This window comes from Capra hircus, chromosome 17 (genome assembly GCF_001704415.2).
Source record: "Capra hircus breed San Clemente chromosome 17, ASM170441v1, whole genome shotgun sequence".
Lineage (NCBI taxonomy): Eukaryota > Metazoa > Chordata > Mammalia > Artiodactyla > Bovidae > Capra > Capra hircus.
Genome location: NC_030824.1, coordinates 17560966 through 17581864, shown reverse-complemented (window position 1 = coordinate 17581864; position 20899 = coordinate 17560966). Strand labels below are relative to the sequence as shown.

Genomic DNA, 20899 nt, shown 5'->3' with positions numbered 1-20899 from the left:
AAGGCAACGTCTTCCGGTCAGCTCGGGTCTGAAAAGGCTTTGGTCTGGCTGTATTTCCTGTACCTGTGTGTATGTGGATCCTTTGAGTCCAGTAGTTTAAAAGTTATGTAGTCCGTACAGGTACGGAGCTGCGCTAGTTTCTTCCTGAGCCCCCAAATGCTTCCTCCGTGTGGCCGATCCGCTTACGGCTCTAGAGAGGATTTCTCCCCCCAACTCACCCCCCCAAAAAAAAAGACATAGCAGAAAAGAAAAAAAATTATATATACGCAAAATGCTTTGAATTTGGGTCAGCCACGTAGGTAACGAGGTGGGGTAAATGAAGGAAGAGGAAGAAGAGGGGTCGCCCGTGGGGGCCGTGGGCGATGGGGGCAGGGATTAAGGTGGGAGGTCGTTTTCGGGGGTGCCAGGCCCCGGGGGCTTTCACTCCAGCAGGCTCGGCTTGCATTTCCGCGCCTCCCGCTGAGGCCAGCCGTGCAAATCTGCACCTCCCTCCCCACCCCCTCCCTCCTTCCCTTCCTCCCTGCCCCGCCATCTCCGGGATGCGCCCGCCGCCTGCAACTCAGCCCTTCCAAAAGTCAGCTCTGCACACAACTCCCGGGCGGCGGCGGCGCCTGCGTGCAGAGGCGCACTCGTGACCCAACAACAAAACAGCGATGCCAGGGCGCTAACGGCGCCCGGTGCCTCCCGGGCGCCCTCCCCGCCCCACACCTCCTCGGGCCGCCGCCCCCTCCCGCCCCCATCCCGGGCCGAGTGCCCCCTCCCGCTACTAGCCCGGCCGCGGGCTCCGAGCGCGATCGGCAACAATGTTTACGTTCCGGGGATTATGACGTCGACGCCTCCCCCCCCACAACTGCTGAAAATGGTTTCCTAGGACTTTGCAAACGGATCTGCTTAAGTGTTGGTGCAAAACTTTGTAGATCTCGGCTCTGGCTTGCTTTATTTATTTATTTTCTGGTTTGTTTTCTTTGGTCTTCCCTCCTTCCCCCCTCCGCCAAAATGCAGGGGGCAGGAGTGTTGACAATTAATTGGTGAACTCTCCTAAAAAAATGGAGGCAGAGAAAGACTCTGGAAGAAGATTGGTGTGTAGCTTTTTTTTTTTTTTTCCAAATCTGTATCTGGTTTATGATAGATCTATTTTTTTTGGTCGTTGTTTCTTGCTGCCTTTTCTTTCCTTTTCTGTATTTTGCAAGAGGACCGGAAAAAAATATAATAAATTGCATGCAAAAGGAAGCAAGCAGCTTACTCCTCCAGTCCCTTGTGAGACTGAGTCTCAGACACTTATGTGGGGAGGTGGTAGCGGGGAAAGGCGTTGGGGGGGTGCTCAGCGGGCTCGGGGTTCGCCCGGAATCTGGGGGGCTGCGGGGCCGGGCGCTCGGCGGTGGAGGGAGGAGGCAGGGGATGCGGGGAGTGGTGGGGGATTCTCCTAAAGAAGTGAGTGTGCGCGCGCGCTTGTGGGGAGATGAGGCAGCTGCTGGTGCGTTTTGGGGTCTCCGATGGGAGCTTTGTGGCGGGCCGTCTGCCTCTCCCCCTCCCAAGCCGCGAAACCCCCCCCCCCCCCACCTCTTCTTCTCGCACTAGCGGTCGGTCGGCTGGGGCGGCTGGGGTCTCAGCCCTTCCATTTCAGCTTTCCAGCTTACCCGGTAGCTCGGGGGCGGCTCCAGGCTTAGAAATGCCGCCGGCCCCCGGTTCCGGCTTCCCGGCTCTGCCGCCGCGGCCGCCAGGGCTGCTGTTACCGCCGAGCCGGGCGCTGCGGCGGCTCCTCCCGGGGCCTACAAATGCCCCGCAAGCCCGTGCGCGGAGCCCCCCTCGCGGGTTACATAACCAGGCTCCCGGTCGAGTGGGCAAAACTCAACACCTCTCGGGGGTGGGGGCCTGGAAGCAAGGGAGAGTCCTCCAGAAATCCCTTCCACGGCCTCCAAAGATGCAGGAGGGGAGTGCCCTGTATAGGGCGCCGCCTGACCCTGGGGGGTGCGGGTCCCTCTCCTTATCCCGATTTTCGGCATCTTTGGCTTCTGCGCAAAGTTGCCCCGGTCCCAAAGGTGGGGTGCAGGGGGGCGCGCGGCTCCTGCACCTGTTCGAGCTGGGCCCAGGGTGAGAGGCGACCCCCAGATCCCCCAATAATGTCCCGGGCTCTCCGGTTTGGGTCCCCGCAGCGCCCGATTGACCGCCAAAGATACGACGAGAACGAGGACTTGTCGGACGTGGAGGAGATCGTCAGCGCCCGCGGCTTCAGCCTGGAGGAAAAGCTGCGTAGCCAGCTGTATCAGGGGGATTTCGTGCACGCCATGGAGGGCAAAGGTGAGGCGCCCCCTCTTCAGGCCGTCCTCCGCGGCGAGGCCCGAGCGCACGTGGGGAGGGAGCTGCCGGTGGCTGGGTTCGTATTTCGCGCCCGCGTCCCCCATTCCAGGGGATCCGGTGACGAAACGAGGCCGAGCACTGGGGGGGGTGGGGTGGGGTGGCGAGGGAGGAGGCCAGGCGGGAGACGGGGCCGGCCGTGGGCCTAGGCCCGGCCCGCGCCCACCACCAGCCCCAGGGTGGGCAGAGCCAGGGGCCCGGTGGACAGAGGGACCTGGGGACCGACGGGTGGACCTAGGCAGGGCGGGTGCGCCGCGTTCTACCCCTCCCGGAGCCGGCTCAGCTCCTTGCACTGCACGAAGTGCGGCTGATGGGCTGCAGCGGGCCAGGGTCACCCCAGGGGCATTGGGGTGAGGGCCCCCCAGGCCTGAAGCCTCCCTAACCCCGTGCCGTTTCGGACCCTGCCAGTTAGGCTCTGGAGCTGGGGACGCGCCGGGTCACTTAGTGACACCTCCTCTGGCCTGGGGTCTACTGAACCCCATCACCTCGTGGGCTTTGCCAGACTGGAGCAGGGTGGATGAGCCCCGAGTTGTTGGCTGGCCCCCAGTGAAGCCCGAGGCCTCTAGTCCTGCAGCCCTGATGCTTTGAATGTGGGGACTGCGGGTAAAGGGGTTATCCCTGCTCTGGCTTCAGGCTTCCTCCTGGCAGTTGGAGGTGAAGACTTGGGGCACCCTCCTGGGAAACAGGGTCTCTTCCCAAGTCTGAGGCCTTGAGAGCTCTGTCCCTCTTGTGAGCCCTGCCAGTTTAGAGAAGTTAGAGAAGCCTGGGGAGGGGTTGGCGATGTCACCCCAACCTGAGACCTTCGGGACCTGACTTTCAGCCTGACCCTGGTACTCGCAAGGTGTCTGGAGACCTTTAAGTGATGCTCTGACTTGGGTCTAAGGCCCCTGCAAGGCCCCTGGTTGGGCCCATGGGATTGGGGTTTTGGATTTGTTTTTGCCTACTTGTTCCTCTGTGCCCTTCTGGGATTTAAGTATATTTTTGCTTCTCAGTTATTTGGGTGTCCCTTTATATTACTGTTTCTATTTTGTTGATCCCCCTTCCCCCTTGGAAAACCCTCCAATCCCTCAGTGAGCTGTTTAACAGGGGAAGAGCCTCCCCCACCTCCAGGTTCTGGTTGAGTGACTGGGGCTGTGGGGTTAGCCCCTAGGAGAGACAGGGCCTGGCTTTGCATTTTTGAAGTTTCTCTTTTGTGTCGATTGCTTCCTGGAGTGCAGGGGTTCGGTGGTAGAGGGTAGTAGTAGGGGAAAGGAGGAAGAAATTTCTTCCAGCCTGCCAGGTCTTAAAGAGCATTGCACGTGGAGGCCGGATAGTTCAGGGGTCTAGTCCCAACTATATTTAAATTCCCTTAGCACAAATGGGATTTTAATTCCTCTCCTTCCCCATTTTTCTTGAGTTGTTTGGCACATTGTAGGAGAAAACAGTATGCAACTCTTCCTGGTCAGTGGTGAGGAATTCTCTGCCCAGGATCTCCTGTTTTCTCAGGCTCATTTGAGGAAGTTGAAGCTGACCCTGGGGCTGGACTTTGGGTGTGTGTGTACTGGGGAGGAAGGTGGTAGTCGGGGGAGGTTTCCAGTAAGGGAGATTTCCTTAAATCTACTGTCCAGGCTCCTTTCAAAGAAGAGGACTCTAGGGTTGTTGGTTGTTAATTCAGATCTTGCCCCAAAACTCGAGGGAGGAGCTGAGAAACAGAAGGAGCCCTTAGCCTGGATTCAAAATAGAAGCTTCTTAAACTTCTCTGCCTTTAAATCCTTAGGAATCCCCATTCACTAGGAGCCCCTGGGGATCTGAGCTGCTAAGGTCAGGGCTTTCCCCAGCTCTGGTTTTGTTCTCTCTCCTCTGAGCAGAGTTGCCGTGGCCTCCCCGCCCCCCGCAACCCCCCAAGCTGCCCTAGTGAACTGTTTCTCTGGGGCAGGGGTTTCAGTGCCCTGAGATCTCATCTGTCTCCCTTCTGACTGGCCAGAGTGGGCTTGTGTCTTTGTGAATTGCTTTAGTTACCTGAGGTCTTAGGGGGTGTGAGTATTTGTCCCCACCTCCCTCATCTCCATATTTAGGGATAAGGTTAAGTGACTCCCCAACTTTTGGAACTCAGGAGGATGGAAACTAAGGCTTCCTTCATTCTCTGGGGCATTCCATAAGGATGTTGGGGTCTCCACTAGACAAGCATCCATCAGACAGAAAACTAAGTGGTGAATTTTCTTTGGGCCTCACCATGTCCCCTTCACCTGGGCAGCATCCCCCTGGGTTATCCAGCTGAAGCAAGTGTTGTGATGGCTGCAACAGAATTTTACTATTAAGACAACAAAGCTGTGCCCAGTTCCCTAGTTATTTTGGCACCAAATACACAGTTTCCAGGGAAACCGGCTTTCCCCCCCCTCCCCTTCACTACGCAGGATATTACAATAAGATCTTCCCTGATGCTCAGCTACAATGAGAAGCCTCCTCCCAGCCTCCTCTATGGGGCTTCAGATCCTCCCAGGTGGCATTCTTCAGTTCTGCAGTTCCTTTACTTTCTGAGCTCAGCCTGGGATGCGTTTTCTCCATCCGTCCTTCTTTCGCAGTGAGAGCTGGGGCTCTTTCTGTGTGGGGCTCTTTCCTGAGTTTCCTTCCCCAACCCTCGCCGCCCTTGGGCTTTCATTGACAAGTTCTGACCCGTGGGGCATGCAGGGAATGACTGAGTAGGCAGAGGAGCCAAGAGTTGGCATAGCTTCTCTTGGGCTTTGCCTCATCCATTTCCTTGTCATTTTCTAGGGATCTCTTGCTCTTTGAGCTGGTGCCTGCATCTCATATAACCCCTGCCCCTTCCTCCATCAATGTTCTTCCCCTAACTGATGGATCATGGTTCATTTCCTCCTTCGTGACTTAACCAACCTGATTTAATTCCCATCTCCAAACAGATTTCAACTATGAGTATGTGCAGAGAGAAGCTCTCAGAGTTCCCCTGGTATTTCGAGAAAAGGATGGCCTGGGAATTAAGTAAGTTGCTGAAATGAATTGCTTCTTCCCCTGTCTCCTTCCCTCACACAGTTTATAGGTTGGGAAGGATTTCTTCTACTCTTTCCCCTACCGTTCGTCACTGAGGAGGATTTTTCTTTGTTATTTGGGGCTTGCACCTCCTTGTTCAAGAGAGGGGAAAAAATCTCCAATGATAGGTCTGGATTTTCAGAGAATTTGGATGGAGAGGTCACAGGGTACTTCAACCGTGTGGACTTTCCTTTCTGATCCTTCCCACTTAACACGCAGTGACTTCCTAAAGGGAAACTGAGGCAGTGCCTAAACTGTGAAGGGATTAGCCAGCCTTGGGCAGAGAGGCAGAATGCCTATATGCCTGTTTCTACTCGGACTCCCACTGTATGGGAAACTGGTCCTTTTCTTTGGAGGGCATGTTCCTTTTTTTTTTTTTTTTTTTTTGGCCCTGCCTCTTGGCATGCAGGTGCTTAGTTTCCCCAGCAGGGATCGAACCTGTGCCCCCTGCAGTGGAAGTGTGGTATCTTAGCCACTGGACCGCTGGGGAAGTCCTTGGAGGGGATGTCAGGACACTAGGTCCTGTCTCCTTTTTCTGCTGGTGCCCCAGCACCTGCCTCCCCACAGTAGCTTGTTTGGTTTACATTCTCTTTGGAGATCTGTCAGAGCTCCAGGTGGGGGAGAGATCCCGGAGGAAGCCTGGAAGAACAGGTTTCTGCCCCTGGGGCAGGGGTTGGAGGAGGTTGACGGTGTCCTCGTCACAGCCTGCCTCCTTCCGCAAGCATCTACTGCCAGATTTGCTCAAGAGTCTCATTCCTATGAATAAAAATGAAATCTTTGGCATCACTGTCAATTAATAGTGAACATCATCACCGCCATAGTAGCCAGGGTCACCAAATCCTTGCAATTGGTATGATGTGGTTTTTTTTTTCCCCTCTAAACTTAAAGAGGTTCCTCCCACCCTCCATACAACACCTTAGGGAAAGTATTTTCTAAAAGTGAAGCCACAGAGAGAGCTAGCCACTCTCTTTTAAAGCAGAGGTTTGAATGCCCAACTCTGGTGCTTACCTTGACAGCACACTTCAGTCTTCCTGGGAAAAGTGGGCGGGGGGACAGTGAGTTCCATCCTCTTCTCTGAAGCAGTGTTGAGTTTGGGTGTCGGGGAGAGTGGGGTTTGATTTGCCTGTTGAGTTGAGAAAACTGCTCACTAGTTCCGGGGTGACCCTCCCTCCAGGCACCAACTCATCACTACCCTTTTGTTGAGTTATCTCATTGTGGGTTCTCAGCCTGAGAACCAAGGAACTCTCTTAGAAAAATGGCTTCCCCTGCCCCCATTGTGAGATCTAACCCTATTGTTTCTGGCTTCCCACCAAATGTCTGCGTTCCTCTTTTTCCAGGATGCCTGACCCTGATTTCACAGTCCGAGATGTCAAACTCCTAGTGGGTAAGTTGCGTGCGTGGTGGAGATGCTGCATTTGGGGATGGGGGGCCCGGGGAGCAAGGCCTGTATCACCTGCCCATTTGGATATTTAACTGCCTCTGAAAAGAAAGTCCTCATGGGAGGAGGCAGGAGCAGGTGTGAGCTGCAACCGGCTCACTCTGGAGAACAGGTTGGATTGCAGAGCCGTAAGAAGCTGTATTAGAGGGTGTTTGCCAGTGCAGTTTTATGAGGCCGATTTGGACCCCAGCCTCCAGCTTGAGTGTCAGCAAGGCAATCTTAGATCTCTTCTGGTGTTTGTTTGTGGGTTGCTGGGTAAACATTGGGTGCTATGTGACCCCTGAAAGACTTTGAGAACGTCCAAGAGGGAGGGATTACTGTTCCCTACTTCCTCTGGGTTCCAGACAGGTCTAGGGCGGGGCTTGGCCCTGGGCACCTGCAGAGCTTGGCTGATCACTGAGTGTCCCGGACTCTTGACCAGGTAGTGGGCCGCCTTTCACATTTTACAGGAAGCTGTTCGATACATCCATTCTTTCCAGAAGTGTTTCTCAAGTAACTTGTACATGGCAGGCAAATTCAGAGCTGTGAATAGGACAGATAAGAGCCCTGCCCTCTTGGTTGGGGTGACAGGCAAAGAAGTAAACTGTTTTTAAAAATATGTATCTTTTCAGAAGGTGATGGGGCTATGTAGAAATAAAGCAGCATTAATGGGATGGAGGTTGTTGTTGTTTATTTTAGATGGAGGTAGTCAGGGAGGGCCTCTGGGTGGAGGTGATGAGGACATTTGGACAGAGACCTAACTGATGAGAAACTAACTGTGGGAAAGAACATTCTGGATGGAGGGATAAACAAGGACAGAGGGTGGGGGAAGAATGGGAGGAGTGAGGAGAGGTGGGAGAGGTCTCAGGGCCAGGCCCACAGCGGACCCTCTAGGCCCTGGTGGGGAATCTGGGTTTGTCTCCGGGTATAATGGGGAAGCCCTTGGGGAATTTTAAAGTGTGATGAGGGGGTAGCTTTGTGATCTGATTATTTTCTTGGGAGGGGGAATTAAAAACATTTTTTAACTTGAGAGATTTCATATACCATAAAATTCACCATTTAACCATTCTAAAGCGTGCAATTCAGTGGTTCTCCCTCTTTTTTTTTTTTTTGCTGCATCCTAGGGCTTGTGGGATCTTAGTTCCCTGACCAGGGATTGAACCCTGGCTGCAGCAGTGAAAGTGCCAAGTGCTAACTGCTGGACAGCCAGGGATTTCCACAGTGGTTCTTCATATATTTACAGTGTTATGCAATCGTTAACCGCTAATCCCAGAACATTTTCATCACCCCCAAAGTAAACTCTGTACCTCCCAATTCCCCTTTCCCTCCATCCCCTGACAACCACTAATCCACTTTTTTGCCTCTGTGGGTTTGTCTATTCTGGACATTTTGTATAAGTGGAATCGTAATATGTGGTCCTTTGTATGTGGCTTGTTTCATTTGGCCTCATGTTTTTGAGGTTCATCCGTGTAGCAACATGTCTCAGTATTTTGCTTCTTTTTATGGATGAATAGCATCCCATTATATGAATAGACCACATTTTGTTTACCCATAAGTCAGTTGATAGACATTTTGGTTGTTTCTGCTTCTTGGCTTTTGTGAATAATGATACTATGGCTATTCATGTACAAGTGTTGGTGTGAACAGACATTTTCACTTCTTCAGGGTAGATCCGTAGGAGGGGAATTGTTGGGTCATGAGGTAACTACATTTAATCTCTGGAGGAACTACCAGACTGTTTTCTAAAGTAGCTGCACCCTTTTTTTTTTTTTCAGCTGTGCCATTTTAAATTCCCATTAGCAATATACAAGGGTTCTAATTTCTCTGCCTTCCTTGCCCACACTTGTTATTGTCTGTCTTTTTGCTGCTAGCCATCCTGGTGAGTGTGAAGTGATGTGATCCAAGTTCTATCAAAGCTGACTCTGGTGGGGAGGATGCAGGCAGCTGACCAGGGGGTATGCAGATGATCCAGTTTAAGTTATTGACCCAGAGATGTGTTAATGCAGGAAAGAAGACTAGGGCTTGTCTGGTGGTCCATTGGCTAAGAATTGCCTTCTGCCTTCCACTGAAGAAGGCGCAGGCTCAATCCCTGATCAGGGAACATGCCTGCAGCCAAAAAAAAAGAAGAGAGGACCAGTTGGCTATAAGGAGATAGTGCTGTTGACAGAAGGATCTCAGTTAATTGATGAGGGTTTGCTTAGGAGAGATTTTTTTTTTTAAGCTGGATCCTAGAAACACTGAAGGAAGTGGTTGTCAGAGCGGAAGGAGGCAACCTTCCAGCAGTGAGCAGAAGGTGGGGCGATGGACCCCATAAATCGAGTCTTGGCATAGGTCACTCTCGCTGATGCCTCTGCTCAGCCCCAACCTTTGTTGTTGGGGCTCAGCTCTGCTTTTTGACTGAGTCATTTGGGGCAAGCTACTTCACCTGCTTAAGCCTCACTTTCCTCAGCTGTGAAATGAACCTAATAGCAGAATCTGCCTCAAATAAGGATCCTATAAGAAAATGAATGAATGCTTAGCTGATTGACTGGGTCGAGGGTGGGGGGGGTCTCAGTAAATGGTCCCTATTATTATTCTAATGGAAGGATGTGGATCTGATGAGATTATCTTTATGGATAAGGATTAAAACCAGATTCTCAAATCTGGGATTCAGGCATCAACATTACAGTCTGAGTAATGTTGCTCTTTGCCCTTTTGAAAAATTTCCAAGCCCTCTGTGAAAGTGAGAGTCAGCTGTGTCCCATTCTTTGCGACCCCATGGACTACACAGTCCATGGAATTCTCCAGGCCAGAATACTGGAGTGGGTAGCCCATCCCTTTTCCAGGGGAATCTTCCCCACCCAGAAATCGAACTGGGGTCTCCTGCATTGCAGGTGGATTCTTTACCAGCTGAGCTATGCGGGAAGCCCTCCGTAGCTTTGTTACTAGTTCTGGTTGTATGTAGGCTGCCTCTTCTTTCTTTGAGCCTCATTCTTCTCATCGTGAGAGCAGAATTCAATTTCCTTCCCAGCTCTTGAAAAGCTTAGGATGGCAGAGAAAGTGGGAATAGTGGGACCTCCCTGGTCGTCCAGTGGTTAAGATTCCACAGTCCCAATGCTGGAGGCATGGGTTCGATCCCTGATCAGGGAACTAAGATCCTGCATGCTGCATGATGTAGCCAAAAAAAGGGGGGTGGGGAAGGGGGGAAGAGTAATACCTGCAGCCTATGTCTCTGGTGATGATTGAATGGACTGGAGAATATGAAGGTGCTTTGTGGAAGTCCAGAAGCTCTGATACTGTGAGGGATGCCTGCGATGGCAGTTGGCAGGGGGTATGATAATGCCCATTTTAGTCTCTGGGAGTGCACGCAGGCTTCTGGAGAGTGGCGATGGGGAACATTTGTCACAGTGACATAAGTGACAAATGTAATTCAATCTGCCCTAAGCAAAACAGAATTCAGTGGTTTACATAATAAGTTCAGGATGTGACCTTAGGCATAGCTAGATCTAGAAGCTCCAAGACGATCTCAAGAACTCGGTTCTTATTTTTTCATTTCTGCTTCCCTTTTTTTTTGTTTCCTCTTTCTGCTTCATTCTCTGGCAAGTTTTTCCCCATGTGGCAAGAAAAATGGGGAGCACAACCCCACGCCCAGAGCTGCTGATGGGGTCCGCCCAAGCAGAACCATGTGAACTGAGAAGGGAAGGAGTGACTTCCCAGGGTTGCTGGTGACATGACCAGGCCCCTAACACAAATGGAAGGTGTTTGTTTGTTTTTGGTTGTGCTGCTTACGGGATATTAGTTGCCCAACCAGAGATTGAACCCTGGTCCTCTGCAATGAGAGCGTGGAGTCCTAACCACTAGACTGCCAGGGAATTCCCACAACTGGGAGTTCTGCTATGGAGGGAAGGGCATAGGGTGGCTGGACCATCCCTTTTGAGTTAGTGGGCTATCTCAGCCTATCTTCCAGCCACTTGCCCCCTCCCCAGGCCCTGTCTCTTGGGAGAAGCGGGTTGGTGCATGACCAGCTCTCAGGTCACAACTTGGGGCTCCAGACTCTTCTCTAATCTCCTGAGATTGGGCTTTTTTACCCCTCAGCCCTGTTTATCTGCCCACTGGGAAGACAGGTACCTAGCCTCTTTACAGTTCCTCACCTCTAAAGAACAGAAATAAAACGTGGCACTTTTTATTTCTTTGGCACTGTATGCTTAAAACTGAAGCTTTTTATTGAAGTCTAATATACATACAGAGAAGTCCACAGTAGTTTTAATGTGTGACTTTAACAATGGAACCTGCCTGCCTGAGAAGTCGTTTCAGTCGTGTCCGACTCTGTGTGACCCTATGGACTGTAGCCCACCAGGCTCCTCTGTCCATGGAGATTCTCCAGGCAAGAATACTGGAGTGGGTTGCTATGCCCTCCTCCAGGGGATCTTCCTGACCCAGGGATCAAACTCGCATCTCTTATGTCTCCTGCATTGGCAGGTGGGTTCTTTATCACTAGTGCCATGGAACCCCGGGATCAACCCCTCTTGAATTCCTGTCCAGGTTTTCCCTCCGCTGTTTTCTTGACTTCTAATAGTGTAGATGAATTTTGCCTGTTTTCATACTTTATGTTAGTGAAGTCTTACAGGGTGTCTGTCCTCTTGATTTTGGCTTCCTTCATTCAGCTTTGTGTTTACAGGATTCACCCAATTTGTTGTGTGCAGTTGTAGATGGCTTATTTTCATTGCTGTATGGTTTTCCATTTATGTGATTATTTCCCAGTTGATTTATTCATTCTGTTAGTGGGCACTTGGGTGACTGCCAGTTTAAGGCTGTGTGCATAGTGCTGCCATGAACATGCTAGGCATGATGAACAAATGGGTACATTTCCATTGGGCATATACTTAAGAGCAGAATTGCTTGGGCCAGAGAGTTAGCATGTATGTTCAGTTTTAGTAAACACTGTCCAATAATTATCTGGAGGAATTGTTCTGGTTCTGCTGGCTCCACAACCTCACCAAGAGTTGGCGTGTTCATCGTTTTCATTGTAGTCACGCCTCCATGCTGATGGGAGTATCGTTCTATTTCACCGTGTTTCATTTGGCATTTTTCTAATGACTCATGAAACTGAGCTCCATTTCATTACGTGTGTTGGCTATTTGGAGATCTTCTTTTGTGAACTGATTGATCAAGTCTTTTTTCCATTACTGTAAAGACTATCTCTTATTTTAAAACATTTTTTTTTAATTCAAGTGTACTTGATTTACAATGTCGTGTTTGTCACATGTGCAGCAAAGTGATTCTGTTACTGAATATAGTTCCCTGTGCTGGACAATCGGGGTGCGTGTTTATCTATTTTATATATAGTCGTGTGTATCTATTAATCCCGAATTCCTCATTTATCCTTCCCCTCACCTTACTCTTCGGTAAGCATAAGATTGTTTTCTATGTCTGTGAGTCTGTTTCTGTTTTGTAAATAAGTTCATTTGTATCATTTTTTAGGTTCCACATGTAAGTGATATCATATAATATTTGTCTTTGTCTGTCTTACTTCATTTAGCATAATAATAGGTCCGTTCATGTCGCTGCAAATGGCAGTATTCCATTCTTTTTTTATGATTTAGTAATATTCTGTTGCATGTATATATATACACACACCATACCTTTATCCATTCATCTATTGCTTTTGTGTCTTAGGTTTTGTAAATAGTGCTGCTGTGAATATTGGGGTGCATGTAGATTTTCTAAATAGAATGTTTTTTCTGGATATATGCCCAGGAGTGGGATTGCTGGATCATATGGTAACTCTATTTTTTGTTTTTTAAGGAACTCTATACCATTCTCCACAGTGGTTGCACCAATCTACATTCCCACCAACAGTGTAGGAGGGTTCCCTTTTCTCCACATCCTCTCTAGCATTTATTACTTGTAGACTTTTTGATGTTGGTCATTCTGACTGGTGTGGGGTGATACCTCCCTGTAGTTTTGATTTGAATTTGTCTCACAATTAGCAATATTGAGCATCTTTTCATGTGCCTGTTGCCACCAGTACGTCTTCTTTAAAAAAAGGTCTATTTAGGTCTTTGCTCATTTTTAGATTGCATTGTTTGTTTTTCGGATACTGAGTTGTATGAACTGTATGTTTTGGAAATGAGGCCCTTGCTGGTTGCATCATTTGTGAATATTTTCTCCCAGTCTGTATGTTGTCTTTTCATTTTATTTATGACAAAGATTGTCTCTTGTTGATTGTGAGGTGTATCAGTTTGCTATGGCCAAACATAGCAAAGTACCACAGACTGGGTGACTTAAACAACAGAAATTAATTTTCTCGTAATTCTGGAGTTGGAAGTCCAAGGTCAAGGTGTCAGCAGGGCTAGTTCTTTGACGGTCCCCCTCCTTGGCTTTTAGATGGCCGTCTTCTCCCTCTGTCTTCGCATGGTCTTCCCTCTGTATGTATCTGTGTTCTAATCTCCTCCTCTTATGAGAACACCAGTCTTACTGGAGTAGGGGCCACCCTCTCAGTTGGTTAAAAAACCCACCTGCTTGTAGGAGACCTGGGTTCGATCCCTGGGTCGGGAAGATCCCCCAGAGAAGGAAATGGCAACCCACTCCGGTATTCTTGCCTGGGAAATCCCATGGAAACAGGATCATGGCAGGCTATGGTCCATGGGGTTGCAAAGAGTTGGATGTGGCTGAGTGATTAAACCACCGCCAAAGACCTCATTTTTAAACTTAATATCCTCTTTAAAGACTTTATCTCCAAATAAGGTTACATATTGAGTTACTGGGGGTTAGAACTTCAACATATAAACTTTAGGGGACACAATTCAGCTGATAATATAAAGGCTCTTTCTGTATTCTGCATGTTAGTTAGTCTCCTACTTTGTGGGTTGCCTTGTCGTCCTCTTAAAGATGTCTTAGAGGGAGAGGACATATGTACCTATGGCTAATTCATGCTGATGTATGGCAGAAACCAACACAATGTTGTAAAGCAATTATCCTTCAATTAAGAAAAAATTTAAAGAAGAGATGTCTTTGAATGAACAGGCAGTTTAAATTTTAACATAGACCATTTAACTCTTCCTAGTCCATTAGTTCACATTGTGTCTTTCCAAATTAAGAAAATTTTGCATAGTGCAAGGTCACGAAGATATTCATATGTTCTCCTCCAATAGTTTTATTGTTTAAACTCTTACATGTAGTCCATCTGGAGTTGATTTTTGTGTTTGGTATGAGATGGGGTCAAGATCTTTTTTCCCCCCATATGTTTAAGCTGAAACTCCAATACTTTGGCCACCTGATGCGAAGAGCTGACTCATTTGAAAAGACCCTGATGCTGGGAAAGATTGAGGGCAGGAGGAGAAGGGGACGACAGAGGATGAGATGGTTGGATGGCATCACCAACTCAATGGACGTGGGTTTGGGTAGACTCCGGCAGTTGGTGATGGACAGGGAGGCCTGGAGTGCTGCAGTTCATGGGATTGCAAAGAGTCGGACCCAACTGAGCAACTGAACTGAACTGAATATAGATATCCAATTGATCCAGTATCATTACTGAAAAATCACTCTTTTCTCCATGGTACTGAATCAGGTTACTTTGTTGGGAAACAAGTGACTGCATTTGTCTGAATCTGTTTGATGCTCTAATCTGTGTCCCCCACTCCCAGGATTGCTGTTCTGGATAGTTCATGTAAGAAGACTGGGATATTTTCACATCTATGGTTTAGGAGTTAGCGGGATAGGGAGAGTGAGGAAGAGATTTCTCTTGTTGTTTCTGAAGATGCTTTAAACCCCTTGAGAACATACACCCAGAAAGTGCAGGGTCTCCACTCCTTGTCTGAACTGACATCACCAAAGATAGGAAGGCCCACGGCTAAGGGGAGACTTGCGTATTGTCTCTTCATTGTATTTCTCTCTAATGAGGGTACCCAAGCCAACCAATGCTTTCTTTGGCCGTTTTTCTTAAAAAAATCTCATGACAGATCACTTCATTCAGTATTTATTTGTTCATACCATTAGAATAATACAGAGGAGCCTGGTGGCTCGCACAGGGTCGGCAGACGCTACTGAAGTGACTTGGCAGCAGCACCTATCTTTTACTGTATGTTTACCATGTGACCTCATTTTGTCCTCACTAATAACTGGAAATTAACTGCTGTTGTTCACTTTTCTGGATGAGGGATCCGAGTCTCACAGCTAGTGGGCAGTGGAGACAGGATCCGAACCCAGTCCAGGGTATTTCTCAAACCCATGTTTTTTAAAAAATATTTATTCATTTGGCTGTGCCAGGTCTTAGTTGCGGTGGGTGGGATCTAGTTCCTTGACAAGAAATGGAACCTGGCCGGCCCCCTGCATTGGGAGTGGGGAGACCTCCAGGGAGGTACCCCAAGCTCGTGCTTTTGCTTTATGACTTCCTACTCTACCCTAGCCCTCCTCCATTCCTTCTTCACTCACAGATTTACTGGATCTCTTTGTTGTATCTGGCCCTAGCTCTACCCTTGACTGGCTGTGTTTAGGGAGACTACATTTTTACTCTAGAAATCAAAGGTGGCTGATCTGTCTTCAGACCTTATTTTTATCGTGTGTGTGTGTGTGTGTGTGTGTGTGTGTGTGTGTATGCAGCATGCTGGATCTCACTTCCCCTATCTGGGATCGACCCTGTGCCCTTGTAGTGCAAGCACCAAGTTCTAACTGCTGGACTGCCAGGAAATTCCCAACTAATCATTAATTTTTTAACTTGAAGTAAAGTTAACTTAAAATATTGTATTAGTTTCATGTATATAGCAAAGTGTTTCATTTACATATCTTTTCACATTATTTTCCATTTATAGGTTATTACAAGATATTGGATATAGTTTTCTCTGTTAAGCAGTAAATCCTTTTTGCTTACTATTTTATGTATAGTAGTTTATTAATTGAATACTCCTAATTTATCCCTCCACCTTTCCTAGAATTAAAAAAAATTGTTTTGGTTTATTATTTATTTTATTTAATTAATTAATTTTTCTCTGTACTGGGTCTTCCTTGCTGTGCACGGACTTTCTCTACTTGTGGTGAGCAGGGACTGTTCTCTGGTTTCGGTTCTTGAGATTTTCATTTGGTGGCTTCTTGGACTTCCCTGGTGGCTCAGAGGTTAAAGTGTCTGCCTGGAATGCAGGAGACCAGGGTTCGATCCCTGGGTCGGGAAGATCCCCTGGAGAAGGAAATGGCAACCCACTCCAGTACTCTTGCCTGGAGAATCCCATGGAGGGAGGAGCCTGGTAGGCTACAGTCCATGGGATCGCAAAGAGTCGGACACGACTTCACTTTCACTTTCACTTGTTGTAAAGCACAGGATCTAAGGTACGTGTAGACCTTTTAAAAGTTGGTTTAAAAGCATAGACTTTAGGGATTTCCCTGGTGGTCCAGTGGTTAGGACTCCTTGCTTCCACTGCCTGGGACCCACATTCAGTTCTTGGTCAGGGAACTAAGATCCTACAGGCTGTGTGGTGTGGTCAAACAAACAAACAAAAAAGAAATAATAACAGTAAAATAAAAATAGAAAATATTTAAAATCCTGGACGACTTTTTAGAATTCTTGTAGTCTTGCTTTCCCATTTCACAGGAGGGAGAAACTGAAACCTGGAGAGAAGTTATTTGCAAGTTGCCCAAGCAGATGGCGCATCAGATTCAAATGTAGGTTTGAATGTCAGCAATTGGGAAATGATGCTTGCAACAGAACCCAAGAGGAAACATTGATTCAGGTTGGGGTGTAGATGAGTTCAGTTCTAGCCACACTCAATTTGAGCTCAGGAGTGACATTAAGGCTGGACAGACAGGTAGGGGTGGCAGGACAGATAGAAGTGCCAGGAGGTTGGGGGGTGCATGAGGCCAGGAGTGCTGAGGATCCCAAGTGAGGAGGGTTCCTGAGGGGTTCAGTTATGTTCTCAGGTATGTTTTCTTTCCAAGAGAAACATCCACCTCATTGATTTGTTCTGTGTCCATTTCCCCTAAAATAAAAATCTTTTTTTTTTTGGCTCCACTGCATGACATGTGGGGTCTTAGTTCCCCAATCAGGGATCAAACCCAGGCCCCCTGCAGTGGAAGCACAGAGTCCCAACCACTGGATAGCCAGGGGATATCCCTAAAATCAAACTCTTGATGCTGCTAGGGGCCTAGGGAAACTGTGTTTGCTTCTACCCACTGTCTGCATTAACCATTGTTCACTGAGACCTTGTTATAAGCCAAGGATCTTTACTATAGCTTTTTGTCTGATCACACGAAATCCTATTTATTACGACCTCCATTTTATAGATGGCAAAACTGAGGCTCAGAGCGACTTGTCCACAGTCAAATAGCTAGAGTGTGGAAGAGCTGAGCTTTGTGCCCATATTTCTCTGACCGCAGAGCTATCCTGTTAATTTCTGTATGGTACTCGGTGTCTCTTCATGTTGAATTCTTTGTTGTTGTTGGCTGGGTGTCTTTTGGATTTTCTTGCCTGATTGATTTCAACTCTGGTTTGTTAGTCTGTTTTGTATCTTCTTATGGCCCCTCTCTCTGAGGGTCAGAGTGTTTTTAAAAAATATTTATTTTTATTTATTTATTTGGCTGCACCGAGTCTTAGTTGTGGCATGTGACCTCTTAGTTATGGCATGTAGGATCTAGTTCCCTGACCCAGGATGGAAACTGGGCCTCCTGTGTTGGAATCGTGGAGTCTTAGCCACTGGACCACCAGCGAAGTCCCAAGGCTCAGAGTCCTGAGCCCAGGGCACAGAGGACAGCCTGGCACCAGATCTGTCTTGGGAATCATCTTAAAAGGTGCAAAGGTAAGGAAGTCAGAAGATATTGGTGCTTAGGGAAAGCCTGTGGACCTTTGAGAGCATCCTCTTATTTCACAAAGAGGAAAACTGATCTGGTTTCCCAAGTTGTGCAATGACTCAGCCCTGGGCTCTCTCTTTCCTGTACCCTTGCATCTTCAATTTGGGACAGCATCCTTACTAGAACCCTTGCTTTTAGGTTTAAAAAGTGCTTCCAATAATTGTGTTGGGCCACTAGGCAGGTCCTATTATCCCACTTTGCAGGTAAGGCAACTAAAGGCAGAGAGGGTCAGGGATTTATTTAAGGCCTCACTGCTGGGAAACAGAGGAGCAGGATTTGAACAATGACTGGTGCTCTTGCTAATAAACACTGCCTTAATGAGATGGATGAGGAAATACTCCCAAGGAGCAGAATAACAAACCAGAAACTTGAGGATGATAGAGAAGGTTCCAGAACTATGATGCAAGACGCTTGCATGTACTCTCTGAAAAGTGGGCTCAGGGGGAGTTGGGGTCAGTGCCTGTGCCTGCTTTACATTAGCCTTCAAGGTGACTTTCCCCAGCCTCCTCCCAGCTCCGAGCTCTTGGAATTGACTGATGGAGCCTTCAAAGCAAGGGCCATAGGGCCACGGATTAATTTCTGCAGCTGGAATTTGTTGGATGTGGGTGAAGCCTGTGAGCGCAGAGAACCAGTGAGACTGGGAGGGAGGAGGAGGAGGGAGGAGGGGGCAAGGAGAGAGAGAAGCAGAGGGGTTGCTGAGCTGTTGGCCTGCTTAGGAACTCCAGCACCACACCGACATGAAAAATTTCTCCTGTAACCCCTTGGCCTCAGGGGCCTGGGTTCTAGCGCTGTGGATCCCTTGCAGGCTCTAAAAGGCACCTTGTCCCCATCACCTGCTCCCACGGGGTGCTCCCCAGAGCTTGGACTGCCACATTCCCTTCTCAGCACTGAGCTGTGCCACTTGCCTCCTCCCCAGGGCTCAGCTTCCAGCTCGGAGACCTGGCACTTAGGTCCATCTCCCCTTTGCCACCAGTGGCAGACCAGCCTGGGAACCTGAGAAGACGGAGTCCTGGCACTTAATCTCCCAGCTCAGACTGAAAGGGACTGGAAGGCCTTAAGTGTCCCCAGTGACCCCTCGGGCAAGCCTCTCCATCTTTTCCCTCTTCCTCCCACTCCCCTCAGTTCACATTAAAAAAAAATTTTTTTTAATTTATTTTTGGCTATGTCAGGTCTTAGCTGTGGTGCATGTATCACCCATTGCAGTGCTTCGGGTTCTTTCTAGTTGTGGTTTAAGGGCTTAGCTGCCCCAAGACATGTGTGATCTTAGTTCCCCAACCAGGGATCTAACCCGAATCCTCCGCATAGAAAGGCAGACTCTTAACTACTGGGCCATGAGGGAAGTCCCTCAGTTCACATTTAAGGGATATGATCTAAGTAAGAACTAGGCTAGGATGGGGAGGGAGGTTCAAGAGGGAGGGGATATAGGTTTACCTATGGCTGTTCATGTTGATGTATGGCAGAAACCAACGCAATATTATAAAGCAATTATCCATCAATTCAGAATAAATAAACTTAATTAAGAAAAAAAGAACTAGACTAGAGAATTCCCGGGAGATCCGGGGGTTAAGATTCTGCCTTTTCTCTGTAGGGATCACGGGTTTGATCCCTGGTCAGGGAATTAAGATCCCACATGCTATGTGGTATAGCCAAAAAATAAAAATTAAAAATAAAAGAGAAAAATGTTAAATCGGCACCACCAACAAAAAAACTAGGCTAAAAATCAGTGTGTCAGCCCTGGGAAAGGACCTAAAAATGACCTAACCCAGTGGTTTTCAAAGGAAAATCCCCGGAATCCAGTTCTGAATTCTGAGCGCCTTCTCCCTACCCACTTCAGCCTGAGCTGCTTGTTTTTATTTATGTAGTTGGCTCTCGTCAAAGCATATGTTTGAAGGAAGAATTCTGCGGCAATGAAAAAAATGTAAAGATCAACTTCTTCCTGTCTTTACATATGAGGCAACTGAGGCCTAGAGGAGGGGCATTTGGGTCTGCAGGTAGTCACAGAGGTGGTGGTGTCTATGAAGCCAGAACCCAGGACATGCAGACCAAAGGGCATGGCTCTGTTTCTTCTCCATGAGAATGGCAGCTTCCACAGCGTCCTGGCTTTTACCCCACTCATCTTGGGATGGCTTCTGTACGTTTTGTAAGAGGATGTGGACACCGCACTGGTTTTGCATTTTCAAATAATGCTTGGTGCCCTTGAGCTTCTCTGCCAATTCTGGGAAAAGTGGCCCATGCCCTCCAGAGCCACGCACTGACACATCATTGTGGTCGAAATAGAATCCCAGAGAGAGGTAGGTATAGGAGGCCTGCAGATGCATGTTCCCCAGGTGGTGGACAGCACCCTCCGCTGTGGTGGAATAATTCTGACGAACCTGAGAGCTCATGATTGATGGGTATAAAGAGCTCAGATAAAAAAAAATGCTGTTGGCTGGGACTTCCTTGGTGGTCCAGTGGTTAAGACTCTGCTTCCACAAGAGGTGCACATTTAATCTCTGGTCAAGGAACTAAGACCCCACATGTTGCCTAATGCAGTCTCCCCTCCCCCCAATTAAAAATACTCAACAATCCATTTTTTTAAAATGTTGTTGGCTGGTCCTGGAGATCAGGGGTAGTTGAGTGGCTGGTTCCTAAGGTGTAACTGGAAAAAAGGTTGGAGGGTGGTTGGAGGCTAGAGGAAGGGGTGTTCCTGGGTCTTTTCCATCCCAACACTGATGAAGCAAAAGATAGGTCTGCAGGGCCACGGAGTGCTCTCTCACACCTAGTCTTTTAAAAACTAGGAACCTTAAAAACTAAGGAATTTTTTTTTTGTTTTTTAAAAGCTAAAAGTTTTAAAAATGCCTTAAAATGAGTAAATATCCATATCCTTTGTTCAAATTTCCAATTGTTTCCTATATGGCACAAATGTTATTTTCTTTATTTAAACAGTTGTATGAGTCAGAATGTAAATAAGGTTTTGCATTGTGATTGGTTGAGGTATCTTTTAACTCTTCTATAATCGCTGGGCTCTTCCTCGATCTCTTTCCCATCTGAAGAAGTTGGATTGATTGTTTGAGCTATAGAGTTTTTCATTACTTGGACTCAGCCTTGCAGTAGCTTCTCTGTGGGCGTCCCTGGTAACTCGGCTGATAAAGAATCCACCTGCAATGCAGGAGACCCCGTTTCGATTCCTGGTCCGGAAGATCCCCTGGAGAAGGGATAAGCTACCCACTCCAATGTTCTTGGGCTTCCGTGGTGGCTCAGAGGATACAGAATCCGCCCACAATTCAGGAGACCTGGGTTCGATGCCTG

At 48.1% G+C, this 20899-nt stretch overlaps 1 protein-coding gene across 6 annotated transcripts in view; it reads left to right on the top strand.

Annotated features, from left to right (window-relative positions):
* KDM2B (lysine demethylase 2B) overlaps window positions 544–20899 on the top strand; it is a 119853-nt gene continuing 99497 nt past the window's right edge. For 3 of the 6 annotated variants that reach the window (XM_018061275.1, XM_018061276.1, XM_018061274.1), the window contains exons 1-3: window positions 1557–2298; window positions 5253–5331; window positions 6717–6763. In XM_018061275.1, coding sequence (XP_017916764.1) covers window positions 1776–2298; window positions 5253–5331; window positions 6717–6763 — 649 coding nt within the window. In that variant the 5' untranslated portion in view covers window positions 1557–1775. Of the gene's footprint in view, window positions 1080–1556; window positions 2299–5252; window positions 5332–6716; window positions 6764–20899 lie in introns of those variants that run through there. The other 3 variants (XM_018061280.1, XM_018061277.1, XM_018061278.1) reach the window with 3 other exon arrangements.